Source organism: Puntigrus tetrazona, chromosome 3 (genome assembly GCF_018831695.1).
Source record: "Puntigrus tetrazona isolate hp1 chromosome 3, ASM1883169v1, whole genome shotgun sequence".
Classification (NCBI taxonomy): Eukaryota; Metazoa; Chordata; class Actinopteri; order Cypriniformes; family Cyprinidae; genus Puntigrus; species Puntigrus tetrazona.
In genome coordinates, this window is record NC_056701.1 from 15,889,867 (window position 1) to 15,915,885 (window position 26,019).

The 26,019-nt window shown below is 39.0% G+C and overlaps 1 protein-coding gene across 4 annotated transcripts in view; it reads right to left on the reverse strand.

The window, feature by feature from the left end:
- sdk1a (sidekick cell adhesion molecule 1a) overlaps positions 1–26,019 on the reverse strand; it is a 245,019-nt gene that overhangs the window by 1,727 nt on the left and 217,273 nt on the right. For 2 of the 4 annotated variants that reach the window (XM_043234647.1, XM_043234644.1), the window contains 16 exons: positions 23,004–23,198; positions 21,298–21,499; positions 19,692–19,795; positions 18,196–18,266; positions 17,373–17,505; positions 13,940–13,996; positions 13,363–13,464; positions 8,820–8,935; positions 7,711–7,897; positions 6,169–6,306; positions 5,677–5,838; positions 5,299–5,424; positions 4,129–4,293; positions 1,303–1,440; positions 970–1,090; positions 501–630 (listed from right to left, as the gene is read on the reverse strand). In XM_043234647.1, coding sequence (XP_043090582.1) covers positions 501–630; positions 970–1,090; positions 1,303–1,440; positions 4,129–4,293; positions 5,299–5,424; positions 5,677–5,838; positions 6,169–6,306; positions 7,711–7,897; positions 8,820–8,935; positions 13,363–13,464; positions 13,940–13,996; positions 17,373–17,505; positions 18,196–18,266; positions 19,692–19,795; positions 21,298–21,499; positions 23,004–23,198 — 2,147 coding nt within the window. The remainder of the gene's footprint in view (positions 1–500; positions 631–969; positions 1,091–1,302; positions 1,441–4,128; positions 4,294–5,298; positions 5,425–5,676; positions 5,839–6,168; positions 6,307–7,710; positions 7,898–8,819; positions 8,936–13,362; positions 13,465–13,939; positions 13,997–17,372; positions 17,506–18,195; positions 18,267–19,691; positions 19,796–21,297; positions 21,500–23,003; positions 23,199–26,019) is intronic. The other 2 variants (XM_043234645.1, XM_043234648.1) reach the window with 2 other exon arrangements.

Consider the following 26,019-nt stretch of genomic DNA (forward strand, 5'->3'; position numbering starts at 1 on the left):
CTCTCATTTTTTGTCATGAATCACTTACCCCCATGTCATTCCAAACCTGTGAAAGCTCGGTTCGTCTTCAGAACACAAATCAAACCAGGAGACGTTTTGAAAATGTCTTTTATACTTTTCTGGACCTTGACAGTGTTCATTACTTGGCAGCCAACGGGACAGTCACAAGTCACAAAATAACTTAAACTGCGTTCCTTCTATTGGTTTGGAACGACCTGGGGGTAAGTGATTACTGACAAACTTTTCTTTCTGGGGTGGACTACCTCTTTAAAGACAGAGCAGGTTATTGTAAGTATAAAGCAAAAAGTCGCAGCTTTCAAATTTTGTCATTTTTAAAAAAAAAATAAATTCTGTTTTGTGGCTCTTTAATGTCTTCAAACGTTAATCTTCTCTTCGGTCTGGTTTGTCAGACAAAAAAAGGCAGATTCTGTGTAATGATTGGTCAGATCGCCTGTCAGCACGCTGCAAAGTGTTAATTGGGTAAATATGCATCGCCCCACCTCAGACTCGGATATCTCTGCGGGCCTCTCTGTCAGTGCGGTGCTCTCTGTGGAAACCACACCGTTGTAATTGCTACAGATGTCTTCATCTGAATAGCGCAGTCCGGCTGGATTGGGTCGAGGGGGGGACCTGCTCGGAGACGAAAACAAGTGATAAAGGCATGGATAGAGCTGTACTAAATGCCTGGTAGCTAAAAGATTTCACTATGAGAACCAACAATTGAAATTATTTGGGTGAACTATTCCTTTAAGTCACATTCAATCCAAGCAGGTATCTGTTGGCCAATCCGCCAAATTTGTTGAACCTGCTGCGAAATCTGTGTGTGGAACATGAAATTCCCAATCATGTGATGAGTCCTAATGACGATTTCAACCCATTTAGCAACCGGATAAACTAGTATGATTTTATGAAATCCCACAAGATTGTGAATTCATCAGATGCCTCATAAATAAGCCGCTGTTACATTACCTGGTGCCATTCTTCCTCAAGAAGACGCCCTTGACATGAACAGGTCTGCTGTTGAGCTCAAGAGCTGTGAAGCCTCCGTTGTCCAGCGTGACCGTCTCCTCCACCGTGGACACAGCTTTACCTACAGCAGTCAGCATATCATCATCACAGCAAAAACATCACCTGGGTCAAACTTTAATCACACTGTTTGCTGGACGGCGTGGGAGTCTGAGTGGGCGGATGTGTTTATCTGGATGAATATGTATGTGGATTTACAGCACATAATGATTATGTGAGGGAGGACGGATGGATGGATGTGTCAAGAGAAGGCTGAAGAGGTTTAGTTCAGGTCACCTGTTCCACAGCTCTTGTACTTCCTGTTCTGTCCGTGTAAGACGAGACCAAAAACCACAAGCAGCAGCAGAATCAAACCGCACAACGCCAACACGATGAGAAACCACCACTCCTCATAAAACGGGGTGTCCTGTTGGGCTGTTTATGACAAAGGGACAGAAATGTACATTGTTTACATTTTTTTTTAATTTTGGGCAGTCAGACTTGAAAGAATGAAATGAAATCACGTGGTGTTTGCTGGGCACAGAAGCTTGATGATTCCATCCAGTCTCAGGATATTAAACATGGTTTCAGACTGCTTTCGTTTGTCTTGTAAACAAGGTCTAATATGTTTTAAGCTTTCGACCACTGAGATCCTGTGAAAGTGATGTAGAGCTTGCCGAACTGAATCCAAACACAAGTAGTCACAGGAGATGCTTTTAAAACAGTGGATTTCAAACTTTTTAAAGTGTTTTTAAGAGATATTTTTCATTTTAACTTGATGTGACCATATATATACACATCCTTAAACCAGGATTGAATTTCAGGACACCCGTAGCGGAAAATTCTGTACGTCAGCAAGCTGTCCACGAGGCTGTTGGCATCAATGAAAAAAAAAACTTTTCTTCAAATTCTGAATGGATTATATATAGCCAGGAAAGAACATCAATAATAATCACTGAATAGCTGTCACTGACTTTAGTTTATCTGTTTTAATCAATGATTCTTTTGACACAGCACAATAAATCTTTGATTTACATTGCGTCTTCCTTTATTATAATGAGACGTTTAGCTTGCAGAACTCAAAACTGAAAAAACAACTAAAACTGCTTAGCCACTGCGTTCAAGAAATCCACAGATATTTCTGTATTGGCTACTAAGTTTGACGATGCAAAAACACACTGTAAATAGAAAACTTTGATGCTGTCCAGAGCGCAAACACAGAGAGTCAGATACAACCACGGAGCATGCTGTAAGGCTAGCGCTTACTTGCATTGTATTGTTTATTTTGTTATTAAAGTTTGCTGGGTTCTGGTCCTGGTTTTTGGGATGTTAAGACCAGGTGTAAAAAGTAATGCGTATGGTTGATCGGACCACTAAAAATCAATCTTAACATCAGGTGTAAACAGGGCATTGGAAAAATATGTTTAGTTAGTAGTAGCGATCCTCCTCAACTCAGGAAGATGTTTTCTTACCTGAGAGAAGCAGCAGTGATTGTCTAGCATATTTAGAGCAGCAGTGATGCATGTTTATTGGCCCGTGTCCTATCTGCTCATCTCTAGTGCTCTGGAGTAAAGGAGAGCATGGCCTAAATGTGCCAGAACTCTCCAGTCATATGTGACAGCCACTGACGGACCGCTCTGACAGCAATACTGAGCTGCAGTGACATCAGCTCACAGACAGATTGAAGCATGCCCGTGGTATGAATATTTCAGGCCCGCGACATGCGAGATGTTGATAACATACTTTGCTTTTCATTTACAAACAGACCTCTAGGACTTGCACCACACTGCATTAATTACTTGCTGAGGCAACATGGCAGTTTTTCTTGAAAGCACTAGCCTATGGCCAAAGAGAAAGACTGAATGAGGCTGTGAAGAAAGCTCTAGTCTTTGACAGCTTCATTTTTTTCCCCCTTGTATAGCTTTAGAGGTTAACATTGAAATCTTGCTTTCAAACCCATGCTTTGTCACCGACGCGCTCTTGTCAAGGTTAAAGCCAGAATGAAAAACCACGATGAATCACGACTCGGTTTATAATATCGCAAATAAAAAACACATTGTTTAACTGTTGTTATAAACAACAAACTGATCATATGAGAGCCGCTGTCCAAGTAGACAAGTAAAAATCTCAAAACTGCTTCGGTGATTATTTCTCAGCTATAATATTCAGAGATACAAAGGTCTTCACTATATTTGTCTGATAAATAAATGTAGTTTCAGGTTCCTTTTATGGCACTGGCCTCTAGATGACCCCGGTTACATTTATTAACTTTCCTTATACAGCAATGAGAAAGAAAATGGTTGTTTTATCTGTGATAAGGAGGCAGACTGGTGGTTCAGAGTCCATACCAATTCGGGATGTGGTTGCTCAACCACAGGAAAACACATGGAAACAAGGCAATCTCAATGAGTAAACATTTCTAAGGGGAATTTCTAAGAGCCACATCTCTAACTCACAAATGATGATCTGAGGGTGAATCAATGTTCTGCACATGTTCATCTTTTTGAGTGAATTATTCCATTTTTCTTATTCAATGGGTCGATTTCTTTTTAAGTTTTAAGCATAAGTATAAACTTACCTTTAGAAAACAAGTCTTATCAAATAAATGTATATTGATTTAAGATCGATTTAAAGTCTAAACACAATGAATCTTTTGCAGTGTGATAGCTTTATCAACAAATTCTCACAGGCAGCAATGAGCTAAAATGGAGACCACTGGGAGAAATCAAATCCATTCTTTCAAAAGAATTAAGATTTAACTGTGAAATCAAATCAGAGCAATCGATATGAAATCAATCGCTCCTCGTCTGAGCTGCACATATTTCATACCCACATGCGCTAACTAAATGTCTACAATTAGTTAACCTTTATTTTTATTTATCTTAAAGAATTAGAGCGGAAACACGCGAGTCGACCTTTTTACGAAACAAGTCTGAACGCTTCCTTAAGACTTGTCAGCTAAGAAAGCGGAGCTTTTCCAGAAAGACGTGGTACAAACAGTTCATGTGGGTGTAAAAGTCACATTAGAACTAAATAATACCAACAGTAACTGATGCAACACCCTGTCAAAATCTCTTTGATGACTCATCTCAGTACAGGAGGCCAGGAGGCGAGGGTTATTACCTGACATGGCAGCAGAGGGCGCACTCGGCTCGCCGTAGCCGAACTCGTTGACGGCCAGGACTCGGAACTGGTAGCTGATACCCTGCCGCAGGCGGTCTAGACTCACTGAGTGAGAGGTGCTGGTGGGAGGCAAGTGGCGCACAAATGTATCCCACATCCCTTCATCTGCGGAGAGCAAGGTCACTTCCAGTGAAAATGTCATCACGCACTTGGTAGCACTAAGTTCATTACTGTGTCTCATTTCACTTAGCAGATGCTGACATCAAGAGAGCAGCTAGCAGCTGTTTCATTGCCCAACAAGCGATGATGTTCAATGTGAATGAAACCATGGTGACATGGAAAGGGCAGTTATACCAGTGTATCCCTGTAAGAATGGCGTGTAAATGTTCAGGAGATTATTTCAGACCAGCAATCGAACTAAATTAACGCTCGTCAAGCATCAAATGCGAGTAGAAATTAGATTTGGCTAAATTTCTCTAAAATCACATGCTTTGAATTTTAAAGAATTGCAGTGATCTTGCAATTATTAGGTCAGTGAAAACAAAAAATCGGAGGCTCATCTAAGATGTCTAAGCAACACATAAACCACCAAAATGAAAATGAATGGAATTGTAAATGATGCAGTGAAGCGATGCAATGACCTGCATTGTATAAAAAAATAAATAAATTCATAAAAAAAAAGTAAAATACAGACGGCTGGTAAAATTCTTTTGGTAGATTAGCAGGTTTGTGGCAAAAAGAAATTGACTGCAATACAGAAGCATTTCGAGTCTTGGTGAAACCAATGTACTGTTGGATGAAAATATACTGTGTGTAGATTAAAATAATCACTTTATAAAGTACATTTTAAAACTATTAACAAAAGTAAAATCAAACATATACAATATACAATACTTAAACATTGTTATTTTTATGTTTTCAATTAGCTTTTTATATTGTCAGTGTTTTTTTATTTATTTTTATTTTTTACCTTTTAAGTTTTAACCTGGTTGGTGGTTGAAGAAGTGCAAACAACTTTGTCAATATTTAGATTTTCCTTAAATGTTTAATTGCTGCTTTAAATCTACCTTTTAGATTTTAATCTCTAAAACTTTAATTTAAAGCAGCAATTAAACATGAATGTTTTAACAAAAAAGTGACTATATTAATGGCAGGTTTTGAGCGACGTACCTGATGGGCGTGCTTCGATCACGTATCCAGTCACATGCCCTGCTCCCGCATCTCCTGGTGTCCAATGGATGTTGAGCATGGATCCTGTCTTTGTGATTGACATTTCTACAGGAGATCCAGGAGAGCCTAAACAGAAAGAGGAGAGCGTGCAGTGAACTGAGAAGAACAGGCGAGCGCTCCGACCCTTGTGAGTGAAGGTCTAAAGCTAAACCAAACGCCTACATCACTGTGAGATATTGATCCACGCAGGTGTTTTTTTCTCAGCCTGTATTTCTGACACCTCTCGCTGAGGAGTGGGGAATGTGAGCTGTGCTCAGCGACCCTGAGAGGTTTGCTGATCTGTTTTTGTTGCTGTGTTTGTTTGGTTGTGTAGCTCACCTTTGACAGGACCCGCTGTGATGTTGGCCTCTGCCTCGGGCCCGTAGGCAATAGTCTTAGCCTGCACGCGGAAGCAATAGGTCACACCCTTGGTCAGGTCACGCACCTTCAGCCAGCGCTGCCAGCTGCCACGGATATCCACCGTTACCACTTTGGTCACACCTAATGTGCACAAACACACACAAGACAGCACAATTACACACCACTCGGCAAACATTACAATGCAACGGCATCTTCCCACCTAAGAACAGCGAGTCAAAATCAATTACTCCAGTTAGGTACCAAAAAGCATGTTGACATGAAGAAATATTATTAAAGTCAGCCTTTTTCTGCTTCCGGCTTTGAGAAAACTCAACACAGAGCCGTGGAAACAATAACAAGATTTTTTTTTTTATATGTAAAGAACTCATCACATCAACAAACAACATCAGAAAACTACTAGAGATGTTAAAAAAAGCAGAATGTTGTCTGATACAGTGGAAACATGCAGACCTTGAATAGGGGTGCTGGGCTCATAGACCACCCTGTAGCCTTCCACCACACCGTTGGGAGACAGCGGGAATCCCCAGGACACGTTCAGAGTGCTGCTGGTCACCTCTGAGAAACTGATGAAGCTGGGAGCGCTGGGAGCTGCGAGACGCGTGTAGTTTGATCAATGCAACACGTACAGATTGCATTAAAGCAACAAGCCATCACCTGGTGTTTTTTTTTACCATGATTACACTGTGTTTTTCTGCATAACTACACGAAGATCTTGACCACATTATGGTTTCGTGTTCTAAATAAAATGATTTAATTTGTTTCAAAGAGCGGTATTGTATACGCAAGAAGTGGAAACTAAATACATAAATGAATAAATTGGCTGTGTTAAATAAATATGAAAAACAATAAGATAAAATGAACAAACTAAAATGACTTTTTATATCTATGGAAAGCGCACTTTCTCTCTTGATGGATCAATGAATTATTGAAAAATATTTAAAGGAAAGATTGCTTGTACAAAATGGGAATATGACAAATGACTCTAATAATGCTGCTGTTTTTGTCCAACTTAATACATGCTTCCTTCCTTTTTACTTATCTCAATAATTGCTGCTAAATTTGAGCCCATTTCATGAATTTTAATAATGACTTTAAATAATGAGAGCTTTAATAAACAAGATTTTGCACTTTTTGCAGCAAATACTCTTTACAACATTCATTATTTTTTTCTGTTATTTTCTTTTTAAATAATATCAATTTTAGTATTAATACATTGAAAGTTTTAGGTCAGATTTTAGTTGAACTATAGAGCGTTTACAGTTGCTAAGCATTGTAGCAACTTCCTATATTACTGCAAAAATTAATCGGTATGTGTCACAGGTGTGGGTACACTGCCTGTCTTGCAACATCTTCGAATGTAGCACATCTGATCCAATTTTAGAGTCTGATGTAATATGTTAAATAAAAACAAATCTATAAAAGTGACTCAATCCCACTCTCAGGGATCTTACAGTGCTAGCTATGCAAATCTGTTCTCTTACACAAATGCAGCTTGTTGCTTTAGGAAATGTCAAAGAGAGGTAGAGGTGGTGAGTTTCCTCTGTTTGAACAAATGAGGTCACATCAAGACCATTTGAATAATTTTCGAATCGTTTTTTTTTTTAGGTGACTCGTGGGTAACGAGCCCCTCCCCGTCATTTCAGTGAGGTGGAGCCTGAGGTCAAATCATTCCCTGCTTGTGCGTAATTCATTCAGACAACATTTATAGAGTGAATGATTTAATGCAGAACACATGAATTGCTAATGTGAATGATGCAACGGTGATATAACGCAGCATGCTCCAAAATATGATCAGGTGTCGACCTGGTTTTCATGCATGGAGAAGAACACAATATGGAAGTGGACGTGTTGCCCTTGGCGCACTCTCTGCGGTCAGATTTATGGTTTAGCCTTAAAAGGTGTAACGGTTTGTGCTCGGGTCAGAAGGGGCCTCTGTGATCAGTTGTGAATGGGAGTTTAATGGCCGTTAGGATGATTTGTGTAAATGCTCACCTGCCTGAAGAGTGCGCCCCCTCCTGGGCTCACTGAAAGGACCGTCTCCAGCAGCGTTGAAGGCGGACAGCTTGACCATATAGTACGTGTAGCTGGTCAGGTTCTTCAGTCTCATGCTGGTTTCAGGCCGGAAGAGAATTTTAACTCTCTCTGTTTCATTCTGATTGTCCATCTCCCAGTAAAGAATCTACAGGCAACAGAAAGACCGAGTAAGACAAATCGACTTACTCTGCTAAATGCCTGGATCATAAAATTAAGGAAACATCCCGCTGCTGCTGTTAGAGAGAGAAAGATTTCCTGCAGCAGATCTAGACAGGTGGTGCTGGGGAGGTGGTGAGAACACACATAGCATACACACCTAGCATTTAATGAATATGTTCTGGTTATGTATGCTAATGTTAATGGATACATGAATATGATTAGTAGGAAACACTGAACTGAATGGACCAATTATAGCGAGTAGAATATAGCCAGTAGAATTTCATGGCCCAAGTGTTCAAAATGGAAATCAGGTTACAGGTAAATAGTTTTTGTCATAGCTGCTATTATGGATGGGTGGACTGATGTTATTATATTGTGTATTTTGGCACGTCTGGAATGCTGTATTGGTATTCATTATCAGCATTCAACACAATAATCTCTTTTATAATCAAACGTATTCAGTCCAATATAGTTATATCACACAAATAACTCTTTAAAGAACAAATGAAATGTGCAGAGGGCTTATAACTCTTCTTTGATCACAAGGAACTGAAGTATTAAATGAAGCAACAGGGATCTCAGCATTAACATGAATCTGCCATATTACTGCCAGGACATTTTTATATATCAATTTCATGCTTATTTCTGCAGATATTCACTTAACCCTCACCCATGATCATTATTTTATGACCCAAATGGGCAGCTCTTTAAACCATACTGTCGGGCGCCATTATCTAACGCAGTAAAATCTGTGGAGAATATAAGAAAAAAAGGCAAAAGAAACAGATTATAGATGTTCTTCCACCCTAGAGAGCTCGAAATGACAGCGGAGTCAGAGAGGAGGAGAAAAAGATGGATAATAGAAGTGTGAGAAAGACTGGACGAGGTGGGTGGTTTGGGGGTGTCACCTTATATCCCTGAATGATGCCATTTTGGGTCTCGACAGGGGGCGGCTCCCACTGCACCTCCAGCTGTGTGGATGACAAAGTGTTGATCTGGATGTTCTGAGGAGCCACGGAGGGAGCTACGAAAGAGCAGAGGAGATACTGTAAATACATCACACTCGATCCCTCCAGCTAACCACTACAAAAGACATCAACTGTGCCCTGGAAAATGAGATGCACTCATGCTGCTTTGGTGCCGGACCCAATCTGGAACCATTCCACTTTTTCTAAGCCTCTATTCTCACTTCTGATGAACACAAAAAGAAGTTATTTTAAATAATGCTGGCAACCAAACAGTTGATGGTAGCCATAGTCTATTTCTCATACTATGGAGGTCAATGGCTACTCTCAGTTGTTTGGTTGCTAACATTATTCCAAACATCTTTTTTTTTGTGTTCAGCTGAAGAACACTAAACAACACTAATACAGATTTGGAAGTTGAGGGTAAGTTAATGGTGACATAATTAGCATTTTTGGATGAACTATTCAAAAAAGTTTGTTTACACACAAAGTGGCAACATCAGTTTCAGAGCGAGAGCCGGTACCAGTAGAAAAGTAATATCAGATGAACACAGACTCCTGCGTGCATGCCGCCCTCTGTTGTTTCTCTGTTAAATGTCATTCATTAAAGGGGCGAGGAATACATAATCCCCATCCGTCATAAATCACAGCAACAGATGCAGCTACCCCAGACAGCAATCATCAAAAAAAAAAAAAAAAAGAGTGAATTTAATAAGACCAAACCTGAAAGCAGAGCTAACTCCGGGAGCGTGACAGCTCGTCTATTTTAGGGGCTTGAAAGTTGAGTTTACGTGTAGTAAAGCGGGCTGAATCATTTATGAGCGGGAATGAATTACAGCTGTGGACAGTGGGGTTCAAGAGGGGCTGGCGAGAGACTCGACTGAATGAGCTGTTAAAATAAAGCACAGACAAGCTCAGTTCCAACATCTAAGAGAGCTGTCTTGCTGTCTACACGGGAAGCATCCTAACCGAAACCCAACATTTTAAGTGAGATCTACATATAGATGACAACTCCATATGCCACACGACACTTCTCACATCAGGTGCACTGGAGACGCACCAGTTGTGTCCCAAATGATGTGATACACACTATGCACTTATTTCATTTACTATGTACTCAAACATATAGCGTATGAGATCTAAAAGGTCGCTTTCATCCAGCATTGCATAGCCTTCCCAATTTGGTTATGAAAAGAAAACTACAGCTGAGCGTCCAACATTCCACAAGTCATATTTTCAGTGAAATAATATACTTTTTCTTGTTGGATTTGTCAGTGTAAACTCACTATTTACACTAGCCATACTAAATTAAAAAGTAGAACAGTGCCTTTATAGTGTATATGAAAAGTAAATAAACAACTTTTGCTAAATGCAACGCACTTACATATCACCACTTTGTCAATTCAAAAGGGCATAAAAACATGATCTGTGGGCTTTTTTAGTGAGCAGTCATCTTTTTGAAATTAAAGTTCTGTCTTTGCGTCTATGACCAGTGATGACTTATGTTTTGAAAATAAGTTTATTATGAAAAAGAACATCTGAACACTGAACATAAATAAATGTAAAATACTTATACTTGGTTTTAATAAATGGAATAGCCAATTAATTACATTGCTAGTGTAAAATACAATATAGATTTTATATATATATATATATATATATATATATATATATATATATATATATATATATATATATTATTTTTACTTTTAAAGTATTAGATGGTTTCCATTGGTGTCAAAGCTTCTAAATTAAACCAGAAAAACTGAGGCAGTTTAAAAGTAGCCCAGTTTGGTGGAAAAAACACAGACTTGGCAACCCTGAGCAAGGCCATTGGTATTGAAGCTTTACGGGCAAAGCACCCTTCACGCCCGCTCTCCGCCTCTGTTTCCTAGCCGACATCTCTCTGATCCCTCTCAGAGTATCTTAAGATGTAGCCGACCTGACGTTAATCAGAGGGAAATTCATTTGTTTGTTCGGCTGTCCCCCCTCCTGCTGCTGGGAGTAATCTCCACGCCTGGCCCCTTCTAATGATGCTGTTAATAACCTGATGTTGATAACCCTGCCTGCTCCGCCAGCTGCTTGAGTTCTTTATGACAGATTCATATTTACTGCTTCATTAAACCCCTTATGAGAGGAGGCCAAAAATGCTGCAAAGAGGTGAAAGAGGTAGAAAAAAACATGCACACACACACACATGCTAACCTGCCAAAACACTCAGCACGACTGCTTTTATTAATACTGTGGCGCTACAGAAATACTACTTAGAATTCCATAAATAATCTTGCCAATGATTGGGCGAAATGCAAAACAAGAGCCTTGACAACATCCTGTCTGTGCAGTGTCAGCCTGTTAGCACGGCTGGAGTGGAATTAAACAGCAAAAACGACAGTTCGCATTTGTAGCAATTTGCCTGCGCTCGATACTTTTAAGCATATGTTTGAAATGCGGACGTAATGCATCTATTTGCTAGCAGGGGGAGGATTGTTTTTCCACTAAAGGCCCTTTCATTGATCATATGAGATGCCCCGCGTGAATATAGATTTGTTTCGGGCTGTGTAGGTGATAAAAATCCTTTCCTTGGTGGTGTACCCAATAAAACAGCACAACAATTATCAGTTTTCTGTGGAATAGCTGGAATGTCATATCCGGGCTTTTTCTTTTGGCAGCTCATTAGACGAAGCGCTCGGCTCTTCAGCCAGGCAGCTGGATATTATTCAAGTCAATAAATATACCAAAAAAAAAAAAAAAAAGACTGTTTTTAGTAACAAAACAACTTGAACTCAAATTGAAAAGCACTTTACAATTCAGTAGTACAAGCTAGCTGGCAGGATCGTGATTGTAAGGTAGGGAAGAACAGAGAGCTAGTACAGCTTGAAACAGCAAACTCATCTTTGAGCACACTCTTTATTCAGCCATCTTTTCATATCTCCAAGCACTCCAGATCCATGTGGTCCTTTTAGCACATCATCCTCAAGTCCTCTTTGAAAGAACCAAACTCACATTGGATCAAAATGTGAAGAGACAGATTTTTTTTCTTCTTTTTTAAGGCATTTACAGCAAGTAGTCCCAAATCTCTTTTTAGGCTACGTATATTTTTTTTAAAACTAAAATATAAAATACGATATGTATTATAGTAAGTATAAGTATTATATACATTTAATAAAATATGCACCATATCATAATTATATCACAGATCTATTTGGATTTATTGTTATTAATAACAACAGTGATGAATTAGAACGTACTTAATATTATGATGCATTCCATGTTATATGCGTGAATAATAACAATAATAATAATTATTACTACTCTTATACTAACTTCACTAACTTAAGTATTGGAAAAGACTGAAACTTATTAATAATTAGTATACTATATATGTAATATCTTATTTGTCATTTGCATAAAAAAACAGAATAAGCAGCAATCTGTTTGATGATCTGTGACAGCCATATTTTTAGTTTACGTTTAGTCACAGTCGAAAGTGAAAATAAGGCACCCACAATTCACCTCATAAGCAATCTAAACTTAATTTAAACTCGAGAGTTTGGTTTATTTTAAGTGGTCTGTTTCAAAGCCAGATCTCTTCCAAACCACTCTCAGATCCTTGAAACTGCGTTTCAGTTCTAATCAAGATTGCATCAGACAGTTATAACAAAGCTAATTGGTCCAAAACCAGAAACTAATTCAAACCCAGTCCTTTAGGTGGGTTTGTGTTTCTGTCACATTAGGCAGAAGCCCACCATAGCTCTGGCCTCTGTCCTTTTGTTCCCTCTTCATGCCACTCCACTAAGAGAACACAATTCATATCTGTCAACTCATGTCACGCCTTATTCCCTGAAGGACCGGAGACAGAGCGCATGCTGTCCTGTTCCTGGAGAGCATTACAGCAGAGGCCTCCATCTCAAAAGAAACATCCATCGACAGTGGTCATCACCACATCTGTCACGGTGGAGCGGCAGAGATGTTTCGCTGACAATTTGCTCTCTCATTAAACTGCTTGTCCGGTGGGATGATGCCTGAAAAGCATGCTGCTCTGGGTTTGACAAAAGTCTACTTCTGTATATTAAAAAAGCAAACAGTTCCTGATATAATAATGAGTTATGCTCTCAAACTGTGCAGGTTTAGAAAATACGAGATACCTTACGATCCCCTTCACATCAGGGCTCAACAATATGGATGGCCTGGGTGAGGTGAGGGGCCTGCTGGAGCTGGATATTTCCATTTTTCATCAAATAAATTTACAGCAATCATGGAATAACCTGGTCTTATAGTTTACAGACAATATTAAATAAACTCCTGTTGGACTATGTACACTGTATAGTTTCAAGGTAATCTCGCAAAACTTTTTTAAATAAATAAATCATAGCAACAGCTTTCGTGTGACTACATATTTGCAAACAAAATATTTCTTCTGACGAATTAACAATTTAAAAAAAAAAAATCGTAATAATGTAATAATTATTTTGACACAATCGCTTACCTGCTTCTCCAACAAACACCTCTACCGGAGCACTTGGAGGGCTTTCACCAATGACGTTGTAGGCAGTCATCACGATTTCATAGCGCCTGTATTTCTGCAGCTCTGATGAGAATTCAAAAATTACAAACAGAAGATCCATAAAGGGTGCTTGAAAGGCACATCTTGGCTTTGAGACAGTCGATAAGAGGAATGGGAATACATCTGGGTAGGAACAAAAGCATCTCTGAGATAACCACCTACTGTTCCTTATCAGTGTGGATACAGAACAGTTTGGGTGTGATCTTGGAAAGGAATGGCATTACTCTTTCCAAACTCTTTGAACAGTATTGATGATATGGTACAGTGGAGACTGAGAGAGCGTGCAAGTCTCAGGTCTAAGGCGGTGCGCAATGGGATTCACTTTGAGAATATCTTGGGGCCAAAATGTTCCTGGTCAGAGTAGATGGATTAGAGGAAGGACCTTGTTCTCCGAACAGGAAGAGTATTAGGGATTACACACTTTGCCAAAGGGAGTTTGAATATTTTGGACTTCAAAGCAGACTGACGTAAATGAGAAAGATGGCTAAATGAAACTTACGTGTTAGCTCGAACTCGGTTAATGAAGGATTGCTGACAGTCTTCACAGTGCTTTTGGCTGTGGAGGGAGAAAGAGCAAACGATGAGGAATACATTACTGGGGAAGCAGCAGAGACGGAAAAGCACAAATCAAAGGGATATTTCATCATGGCAGTAAATCTTTGCTTTTCAAAGTTGCTCATCACACACTTCTCCGAGAGATTGATGGAATTCCACAATGCTCATCTAGCACTCCAATCAAAACCCACAAGAAACCAAAGCCAGTCAGTGATTAATGATTCAACAGCCAATATACAGTACTAAATCACAAGCTGGGGTGCATTAGGGACCTAATATGATTTTTTTTGAAAATATAATGATCCAACATCAGTTTGGTAAAATTAAAGAAAAATCTGGTCATTCCTTTTATACAGTTTCTTTTGAGTGCTGAAACCTAAACAAATATAGCTTCTATATATGACGTTACTTCAGACTTTATGAAGTATCTTCTGGTTAAGTTCACTGAAAACTTTATTTACAATAAATAAATAACAGACAAATTTCAGGTGCCCAAATGGAAAAAATGACAGAGAATTACCTTACATGGTGTTAACTTTCAATTACATGAAAATTAAAAATTAATCATTTTAAACATATTTTAAGACTATCGTACAGATTTTTGCCTTTTTTTTTTTGTAATTTCATGTTGTTTAAACATGGAATATTGTAAAGTAAGACTAAACAAAAAAATCACACAATATTACTTTACACTTTGAACATCACAATTACTCTTGTACTATTGTTTTTATTACAAAAATTCAGCTTTTCATTTATAAAAGGGATTCAAACATCTTTTGCTATAAATATTTATTAAACTTCAGGAGTATTTCTTAATAATCTGCCACTTTTTCATGACAGAAGTGCATAGAAATCACAGCATTTATAGTGGTACTTTACAGTGATAAAGTAAAAAATGTATGATATTTATTGTCATTTTATTCAGTGTATTAACAGTAAGACGGAATGGTAAATGCTCAACAATAAAGACTCAGATTTGTTTCATTTCACATGATCTAGAAGATTTTATACCAAATCTTAGTATCTCTCCGACAGCACACTACAAACAACAATCATTGGCATATACGAACATATCAAATATATATAAAGTATAAAGTAACATAAACTGACTCTGCTTTGGCAGAATGCTCTAGAAAGTGACAGAGACCCTGTTAGCTTCTGGAGTACCTGCTAACTTTTCAATGTAAGCTGTTAAGCCTGAACAAATAGAGCATAGCTCCGGTAATTTCCTCTTGGCATTTAGGGTGATTTCAGCGGGGAGGCACATTCGGCACTTAACAGACCTCAGATTTTAACATGTAAGATGAGTGGAGAGCAGAGGAGAGATATTGCACTCCTGCCTTGACCGGTGCAGAACATAGGGAAAGGAATTAAATATGCCTCCGTGCTCGGCTGCTCCGGGCTTGCGCATTTAAATGCTGTCAACACTGCTGAGTCCAATTTGTCAAAGGAGATTTAGCAGCTGAATCCAGGCTGTGGAAAAAGAGCCTGTTGGAGCGCTCAGTGCCGAACACTTGAGCTCAAACTCATGATTCCGCACCTCACACAGCCTGAGCGCGTAATGAGTTCACCTACGCTCAGCCATCCGTCGGAGAATTATTCTCTAACTGCAGGGAGGACGAGCGTACTAACGCTTTGATAGCGCTCAAACTCAACAGATTTGCACAATGTTCAGAGTATTATGTGAATTTGTGCTGTCAAACGATTAATTGTGCTATTTTTGTTGGCTTAATGTATTTGTATGCTTATTATATAAATACACACCTTTACAGTATATATTTTGAAAATATTTGCATGCAATTACAATTAATTATATAATACATAAGCGTATAATATTTTTCTTAAATATATACATGCATGTGTGTTTATCTATCTGTCTATCTATCTATCTATCTATCTATCTATCTATCTATCTATCTATCATATACAGTACACACACACACATATAAACAACATTTTTTATTTGGGATGCAATTTTTTGCGATTAATAGTTTGATCGATCATTTCAGAATTTGCTATCACTGATTGCACCTCAGTTGCAATTGCTTAGTGTGACTGTGAAACACATTTACATTTTGTCATTTAGCACACACTTTCATCCAAAGCGACTTAAAAATGAGGACAATGTAAGCAATCAAAATCAACAAAAACCACTGATATGCAAGAGCTATAACAAGCCTCAAGTTTTTTTAATTTTATTATATAAAAAATATTTTATATACATAAAACAAGTGTTAGAGGCCTTTTTGCTTTTGTTAATTCTATAATAAATAAAAAGAAAAGAAATAGATAGAATACAAGAGAAGCTAGTATTAGTTTTTTTTTAAACTAGCACTTAGTAAATGAACAATGAGTACATTGTTCAGTCATTTTTTTAAAGGATAAATAACATGCCCCTTTTTACAATATGTAATACATGTCTCTGGTGTACCCAGAATGTATCTCTGAAGTTTCAGCTCAAAATGCCCCACAGATTATTTATTATACCATTTTGAAAATGCCTATTTTGAGTGGAAGCAGAAACAGGCTGAATTTCATACCTGTCTTTTTAAATGCAAATGAGATGCTACTCTCCGCCCTCTTTTCCAGAAAAGATCTGTGTCATTACAGCTCATACCTGCTAAAAACATCAGTTTTGATTCTGACTGTCATGTTTACTACGTTGAAAAGTGGCTGCGAGTAAAAAATGTAAATAAAAAAAGTTCTCATTCACACACAAGTTCACATTAAAAACACACGAGTTACAAAACCAGGCGGTTAATTATGTCTGTGAAGGTAAACAGCTGGGAAATTAATTGCATGTTTATATTAAATCTGTGTGGCAGCAACAATGTAAGTTCTACTAAATAAATCAATAAATTCACTGCTCTCTTTTCTCCTCTGATGCTCTGAATGCCAGCCTTTGCCATGGCATTTGAACTGGTACACTGTTGTCGCTTGCAAATTCAAAATGACTGTGCCTTGGGTGGAAACGTACAGATTAAGGGGCGCTAATATTACAATGAGATTCCTTTGCAACGTCAAAAGGAGAGCGAGAACAGGCGCGCTCGCTTGCAGAGCCGATAACGAGAGTTGAGGACTGCGTGGATTGAGTTCGGCAGATCATTCCACCAGGAGGGAACATTTAACGTAAAGGTCTGTGAAAATGATTTGGGGTGGCACACTACAGGTGCGTTCACCTGCAAGAATGCCAGCTTCTAGAGCTTCTAGAAATGCACAAAAGCGCACGTCAAAAAGACTAAGGTAAAAATTGTTAAGGAATTCCTTCTCTTCAACAGCTGGATGGGTTAAAGTATTCAAAGAAGCACTCGAGCTATAAATCATGTCTGCGTGCAGGCGTTTCTGGTTCAAGAGGAGAGCCTCCTCCTGCTAGTTACCTGTCAGTTCGGTGCGCAGCAAGGAGCTGTTGACGGCCCTCTTTGACTCCTGCGGTGTGCTGTCATACTGCAGCTCGCGGTAGTAGAGCCGATAGCCCACCAGAACCCCATTCACACTCTCCTCCTTGGGCGCCTGCGAAGGCACAGATTAAATTAAAGGTCACATTCCGCTAGCTGTTCTCACTGTCCTTATTAAAGCACACCCTGATAAAAAGCCGTCCCTGCCGTAACTGACAGACAGCGCTGACTGATCTCCCATCGCGAGTCTGTGCGCGACGCTCGCCGCCAAACGGATAAGATAAATAAAAGATGAGGATTTAATTTCTGAGCCATTCAGTCAGTTGGTAATTAACAAAGCTCAGAGCAGAGCGTAATCAACTCGGCCTACGGTTCTGCTGATAAAACAGACAGTAGTGAGAAGATCCGGGACTCATAGGTCAGTGAATAAAGGTTTCAGCTACTAATTAATATCCCTTCAGATTGCAGGATCACTGTCGTGCGTGGGTATTAATTATCCCGGGCCTGGCGGAGCCCTTTGCGAGCTCTGTAAATGTGCGGGTATCAATACCGCATGTCATTAATTTATGCAAACCTGCACAAGGAATACTAAGCGATGCATGCTGGGCCGCTCAAAGCGAGCCGAGGCTACCTATTGACAAAAGTCAGATCATTAAAGAGAACAGGGCTGTAATTTCACTGGTGATAGCCTGTAACATGCCGCTACTCTTCTCACAGGCTGGAGCCGGTTTGTTATCTAGCTATCAGATAAACGTAATGGGGGTCAGGAGTTCACTCGACCCGGGGTGGGCCGGCATTAGCGTACCTGCCACTGCACCAGCACCGATGTTGTCGTGGAGGGTTTCAAGGCTTGAATTGTGGGAGCTTCATCAGGAACTGCGGATGCACAGAAAACAACACTGATAATAAGTTTACAAATAAAATAAGAAATCCCATTAGGCAAGTTCTAAACCTGTATGACTGTATTTATTCGGTCGAACACAAAAGAAGGATTTTTGAAGATCGGCCTTTTCAATATGTATATATATGAAGATGCAAAAGCCCCAAAGTGCCGTCTGATGTAAAGTGAGTATTTTTATCAGGCTCCTATGTTTAGGTTCAGTAATTTTACAATAATGACAATGCATAGGTCCTTTTAAAGTGACACAACGGAATAGAAATATATGAGTGTAGTGAATATAACCACTATAATAGTATACAAATAGTCCGGTGGCTCCAACCTCAAAACTGACACAAAGGTACCTTAAAAAAAGTACTTTGACCATATCATATCACCTATTCTGAAGTTGTAAGATTTCTTTGTGTGAGAAACAAACAAACAAAAAAAAAGCTTTTCCTACAGCACTTAACCCCCTGGATATCGATGTTCTTAACCCTGCTTTTAGCTAAAGAAAGGTTCGACAGCATTAGCATCACTTTTGCTCTGGTTACTCTGCATTGCGGTGCCAAACTTGTACAGTCTAAAAAAATGCAGTGTTTGAATGTTACGGCTAGATGCTTAGCAACAGCCACCCAATCGAGTGCCTCACATTCATGTGCTTCGGACAGCCCCAGAAACATTGCATGTTGTATAACCAATTGTTTTCAGCGTTTGAGGGGAAAAATGTCAAATGGTGGTAGAAAATGTATCAATCGGAGTGAAGAAGATACTGTTTCATTGTTACTTTAAAATTTTAAAAAGTTTATTTTACGATGTTACCAGTGTTGATCCGGGGTTTAAAAACATGCCAGCATATGAATACTCAGGTTTTACTGTCCCCGGGTAAATAATGACTAGTGCAAAATGTGAAGCAAAACAACCCAGCATTCAACTGACCCTAGGTTAGCTACTGCAAGTGTGAAAAAGCCCTATTGTTGTTATTAACAAACTTTTGATGCCCTTGATCCCCAGGTATGATATTCCCCTTGATTTATATATTCTTTATTTTTAGATCTTTTTTCCAAGGTACTTTTAGATGTATAAGAACCGAAGATAAACATAAAATGTTGACTGTAAGAATAAAGTCATTCTTTCTTTCTTATTTCAAACTATTAAAAAGAATAAAAAGTAATGTCAATTTGTTTAATACTCTGAAGTTTCCCACAGACCTAGCACTCACTCCCTTGTGGCCCACAAGAAGAAAATCACACAAGTTTAGAATAGCATACGGGTGAGTAAATAATGACAGAATTAAATCAGTTCCAAGACTTCAGCTTGCAAGTAAATGGTGCAGATCAGACTGTAGCTCCTCTATGACTTTTATTTGAATCAATAGCGCATCAACCAAAGCCAGTAGATACAAGACGCTCATTATTACTCACCATCTTGTAAAGTGGTAATTGCATCCGTCTCTTGGCTGTACTTGCTGTCTCCGACGTCATTAGTCGCCATCATTCTGAGCTGGTATGAAGTGAAGGGTTTCAGCCTGAGGGATTGCACAGCTTGTGAGCTCTCTCATATTGGACAAAGACCTTTCCCATCACAAATGATGTGGCTCAGCAGTGCATGTATGAGCTAGTATCTATAAATGTCAGGGACACAATCCATTGAAGCCCAAGGGCACGCGCTGGCAATTACAGAGTTTTATCTTAAAGCACTTGAGGCAGAGAGGTGAGGACGGAAATAAGATACGAAACACTTCATATCGGAGAGCTCATATAAAGACATGAGTGCAGCATATGCCACTTCATAAAAACAGAACAGAAATATGTTATGAACAACTGGGGTGGTGGTAAATTATGTCAGGGAATCCTGCCTAATAGGGCTGCACAATTAATTATTGGAAAAAGTAATTGATATTACAGCACAAAATGGCCCGGTTTCACAGACAAGGCTTAGACTAAGCCAGGATTAGGCCACAGTTCAATTAGGACATTTAAGTCATTTTTATGAATGTGCTTAGGAAAAACAATACTGGTGTGCATATTGAGACAAAACAGAAATATATATATATTTTTTATAATCACAAAAAAATGTTAAAAGATTAACAATAATGAACAATTACTACTGTCATAATTGCACATCAAATTATAATACATGCCTTGCATGCATCAAATAACAATTAAATACAACACAAATGTAAAAAAAATCTATATAACATTAATAATTTATATTATTATAATAACATACACTTTATAATGATATCAGCCCTACTGCTTAGCCTCACAGGCACAAAACTTCTTGATTTTGACAGTAAAGGGAATATGTGGGAAAAAAAATACTTTTAATTTCTAATTTGTTCATTTCTCATTTACCCAAGACACACTGCACAAGCCAATTGGGCTCATTAACGAACTAAACATGTCGTTTAGATTTCATAACCGATCTCTGTCGATTGAGATGAGTTGCACGGCGCTTTTCAAAACAGGGGGCTTTCCGCTATTCGTATTTGCTTGGTTAAAGGGAATATTTTTCCCATGATGCCCCACTCCTAAAAGCCTCCAGCTGGTAAAGACACAAATCAGTCCTGAATAATCCATTTAGCAACAATCTGGCTGTTTAAAAAAGCACTCAAAAGCTGATGGCTGAGAGAGTTTTCAACTGAGAAAGGGGACTCATCATAATCAAGATGAGATGGCCCTCTGAATGCATATAAAATACTATTCGACTGCCCATATAATCATAGCTGCGGATCCGACATAACTCATATGCAAAAAGCTAGAGCGCCCGTAGCCTAACATACTGATTGTTTCTCACTCTCTCAAATTGGATTGAGTATCATAAATTGCTGCAGAGAAAAAAAGGCTCCTACGCATTTAATAACACTCCCTCCATACTGCCCTTATTGTACGGCCCTCGTGAGGCCTGCAGGGGAGCACATGTGGCTTCGAAGCAGCCGAGAGTGAAATCAACTCTGCGAGGGTCATTGGATGCCAGTCTCTGGGTAAAGCCCCTGGCACCGTTGTTTGTGGGATTGAAGGAGCTCACCTGTCTACTTCCCAAGAGGTATAATTGTGGCTTATAGCAGAAGAATGGATGAGCCAGTCTTCGCTGGGCAGCTCCCGTGTCTGTAGGGTGAAGTAACGGACGGGAGAGGAACCATCCCCTCCGGGCACCCAGTTGAGCTGAAGTTTACGGGATTGCACGTGGTCCTGAGGCACCCGTAGCTGCCGCGGAGGCTGCGGTCGCTCTGATTGAGGAAAGATAGATGTGAAGCGTGAGTTCAGGGGTCAGCCTGGTCTTGCTGACTGTTCTTAATCACGAGACAGGACTCTTCTACTCATGTGTGCATCAGTCAGCGGGTCTCGCCCTGGCCTCTCCACCCCTCCCCACCTGTGTGACACACAACTGCATAACCTCATCGATTTTAATGGGAGAAATCAATACGGAGAGGCATAATTGTTTATTTAAAGGTGCGCGGTATCGACCGCCATTAAAGATGCAGATCATGCGCAACGAAAGCCATCGAATGCCATGATTGCAATGGCCTTGCCCATGCGGCCTTTACAACCACCAATCGAGCAGCTTCAGGAGGTCAAAGGATGATAAGTAATCACTCTCCATCTTTAACCCAAGCTATCTGGCTGTCTTGAAATTGATTTGTTTATTAGCAGTTGGGCTGCATATCATGACTCTTTAGTAGTCTAAAATGTAGTAAAGACCGATTTGGATCACACATACATTTTTAAACTTAAGATATATTTAGAGGAAAAACAATCGCAATCTATTTTACTTCTGTTATGTGACTTGGCTTCTGAGGAAAATAGGATTGTTTTTTATCTATGGTGAATGGTTTGGACTGTGAAAAGTAGTTTCAGAACACAGCCAGACTTGAATGTGAGTTTTCAGTCTATTGTGGATAGTCGATTTCATCCTTCAGAGCAATTTAGCGCATTGTAATAATAATGCTTCTATTACAAATCTATTTTTGGTATTAATGACTTTTATGAAGTTAACATTAACTGGCACTAACATACAGTGTATACCATTGGAACAATTTTAGAAACAATATCTAACATTAATTTCTGTTCTAGATGATGTGTTGAAAAGCTATTTCAAATGAAGATAATATAATTTTTTTGTTTCTTTAAATATAATACTAAAGCATGCATATTTTTTTTTAGAAACATGACTTCACTGGCTTATAATTTTAAAGTTGGGGTTAGGATCGTGTCCCACAAATTCAAATCAAATGAATTTTCGAATAGTTTAAAGTTTAAAGTAATATTGTCAGCAACAGTATGTTGTTGTAAATAATGTTGTTGCTGTCGATGAAGGCAGATCTGAATGTAAACTTTTCAATTGTCAGTTGTTAAAAAGGGACCAGGTTTAGTGGACAAAATGATTGAAAAAATCTAGCGTTTTAACAGAAGATCTACTGATGAATAAAATTTTAATTACACCATAAAGTCATTAACTTGCATTCAGAAAATAAACAAGGAGAATGCTGTTGTTGATGTTGGTTACCTTATACCATTCACCGGTGGGAAAACATTACAGTACAAAGCAAATCATTTTCAATAATAACTCTTTTCATTCTTGCTCATTTTCATTCTTTTCATTTAGAACACTATTTTCTATCAGGATCTGAAGAGACTTTCAGCCAGTGTAACAAAAATGTTTTTGAATCAAATCACCTACCCTGACTTTAAAGCTATGAGGATGTTGTGTATTTATGTATGTGTATTCGTTACCTCTAATCTCAGTAGTTATGACCACAGCCTGAGCAGGTGCTCCCCAGCCCTGCTCCGTCTTGGCAGAGATGCGAAAGACGTAGGCCGACTCTGGGGTCAAGTTGGAGGCGGTGAACTGACGGGTATCAGGGCCCACCTCTACTGTGATGAACTGGTTGGGATCCCCAGAATCCAGACGGTAAGCTACCTGGTATCCTACAAAACAGTCATTAGATCATCCGAGGTGAGTCTTGATCCTCCATCCTTCTCATGTCTACGGTGAGACAGCTTAAGCTGACATCAAAAGTCTGAATAACATTTCCACAAATTCTAAGAGTCGTTTTCAGAAACTCAAAGTACAAAAGGACAGGAGGAAAATATCTCCTCAAAAAGCCATTTGTAGTTGGGAAACCATTTTTAGAAAAACAACAGCCGGTTTATAAGACGAATGGCTTTCAAAAAGGCTTCAGTGCACTGGAAAATTTGGTCTATCAGCATCTACTTTAAATTCGGCTCTGGTTAACGTCTGCAGTTATTGCTTTCCTTTACTGAAGAAAGATTTTATTCAAATACGCATTTCATCGGGGAAGTCCTCTTCCTTGCCTTCACTCCTTATATCGAATTTAATCTAAATGTCAAAATTCAATACAAAGAGAAAAGAATCACAAACAAGAAGCTGATGTGCAACAAACCTGCATAAAATGAAATTTGTTTGTGTTTTACCACAGCACCATAGGTACGGCATAGGTAGCCCTTTATTGACACCAAACAAGAAAGTTCTTTTTAACTCATTTTATTCACCTAATTTTTTACGTAGAAATGAGCATGGCCATTTGTACATTTTAAAGGAACACTAAACAATTTTTGAAAATAGGCTCATTTTCCAACTCCCCAACTCCCCTACTGTTCCATTCAAATCCATTCAGCAAATATCTGGGTCTGATGGTAGAAAGATTTTCGATATTTGTCCTCTTTAAAACTTAATTCTTCTGTAGTTACATTTCATACTAAGACTAATGGAAAATGCAAAGTTGTGATAAAAAGTTGGAAAATTAGACTATTTTCAAATGTCTATTAAATGTTTCTTTAAGAACCTGGCTTCTGGTCTCATCCGCATCCAGCTATTGTAAAAAAAACAGCTAGACACCGGATATTATTTAGCACTGTCATTAATTGCCATTATTAGAATTATCCAGCTTTAAATTAAAACCCAATTCTGTGCGTGAAAAACACACAAGTGCTGCGGTCTGCTGCGCGTCCATCTGCATCGTGTCCGAGGGAATGACATGTGTTGCAAACCGCCAGCAAAACAAATGATAACATTATCGGGAAACATGTTGAAAATGGAATGTGTGGGCAGAGCTTGGCCGTGGGAGAGACGGAACATTATTCAACCGTCTATTTATCTTTCGGGATGCTTGCACTGCATGCTGGCCCCCTTGGGCTGTGCAAAACGAAATTAGGCCATCCCACATTGTGAATCTGAAGCACTTGGGGGCTGCCATTTCATCCTAATGTCCACTTCAGCCATGAGGGCCAGTGGAAAATCACATACATTCATCCCCAAACACACACAAGCACACACACTCTCTTCCCAGTTACTTCCACGCCAGTGTCTATATTTCTAGAGATACAGAGAGTACTGTGGGCAAAAAGCAGCCCGTTTGCGTGGTTTCGACGGGCTATGACCCGTGCATTGTTTATTAGGGCTTTGCTTTTGGGAAAGGGTTTCCACTGTGAGGGCATCGGCCCATGTGATTGGCTAGGTCACAACCCCACAAACTCCTGCAGCTCTATTTTCCTCATTCATTGCCCAGTGATTACCGGTCCTGCAGCGGCCAGCAAAAACACTCACAAGGGCAGTGCCTCGGCAGAAAGGGCAGGAAAGCCCAGCGCTCCGCCACTGAATCCCAGCAAGCGCCGTTCTCATCAACACTCACTTGCATTTCCTTTCTTTAAGATGCCTCTTTTAATGTAGGATATTATTAAATCCAATTTAAAAAGGTTCTGTAATTTTAGAAATGAACTATATATATATATATATATATATATATATATTCAATTATAAAGTCATCTGTACAACTAAAATGTACTGTTTTTTTTTTTTTTTTTTTAAATGGAAAAAAGTATAAAAAAAAAAACTGCTGTCAACCTAATGACAAGATAATGTGTGCAATTTTTGCCATTAACATCACAAAAAAATTCTTGGCTTCTTTACCAAAAGTGTATTTTCCATTTTCAAGATGTGTCTTTTTATTTTGGACATTATGAAAGCCATTTGTTTAATTAAAATGTTCTTTACTTTTTCTTAATAGACAAAGTAGATACAAATCTATATTAACTATTAAAATAAATATATATTAAAACAGTTTGTAAAAAAAAGTATAACTCATGTTTTTTTTTCTCTCACAAAATTTGCACACATTGAAAGAACAACAAAAAATAAAAAACAAAAAATGAAACAAAAACAGCCACTGAATCTTATTAAGCGGCATTTACATCAACATCTGCTTTCAATGCATTTCCCTTCTTCAAGATGCAGCAAATTAGAGGCATGCTGGGATATTCTCTCTTTGAAAGAGCTCTCTCTGTGACTTCAATCTACATAACCAGCATCTCTTGATCTGCCAAAATATGACATGAAACAGAGTGCGAAATAACACCATGCGTGTGGCATGTTCGTCTAGGAGCGTTGCGGTGTTGATGTAATTAACCAGGTTCCGCTGGCGGGGGCTGCGCATGCCTTTACATCTATTTAACTTATGTTCACAACACACGTCTGAGCTCAGGTTTGATTTAGCATGTCATTTTCTGCACAGTTCCTCTGTCAGAGCCTTCTGTTTTTTGTGTTTGAGTGAGGCGGCTGCAGTCAGATTAAGTGCGACTATTCGATCTGCTGCAAAATCCAAAGCAAACTCCCATTCCCAGCCATGGACTTTAACGGTCAGGTTTGCTGACGCTTCTGGGAACACACAACACAGTTTTCAGCGGCTTTGAAAACAGGATTACATTTAGGCTTTGCTGTAAACAAAAGTCT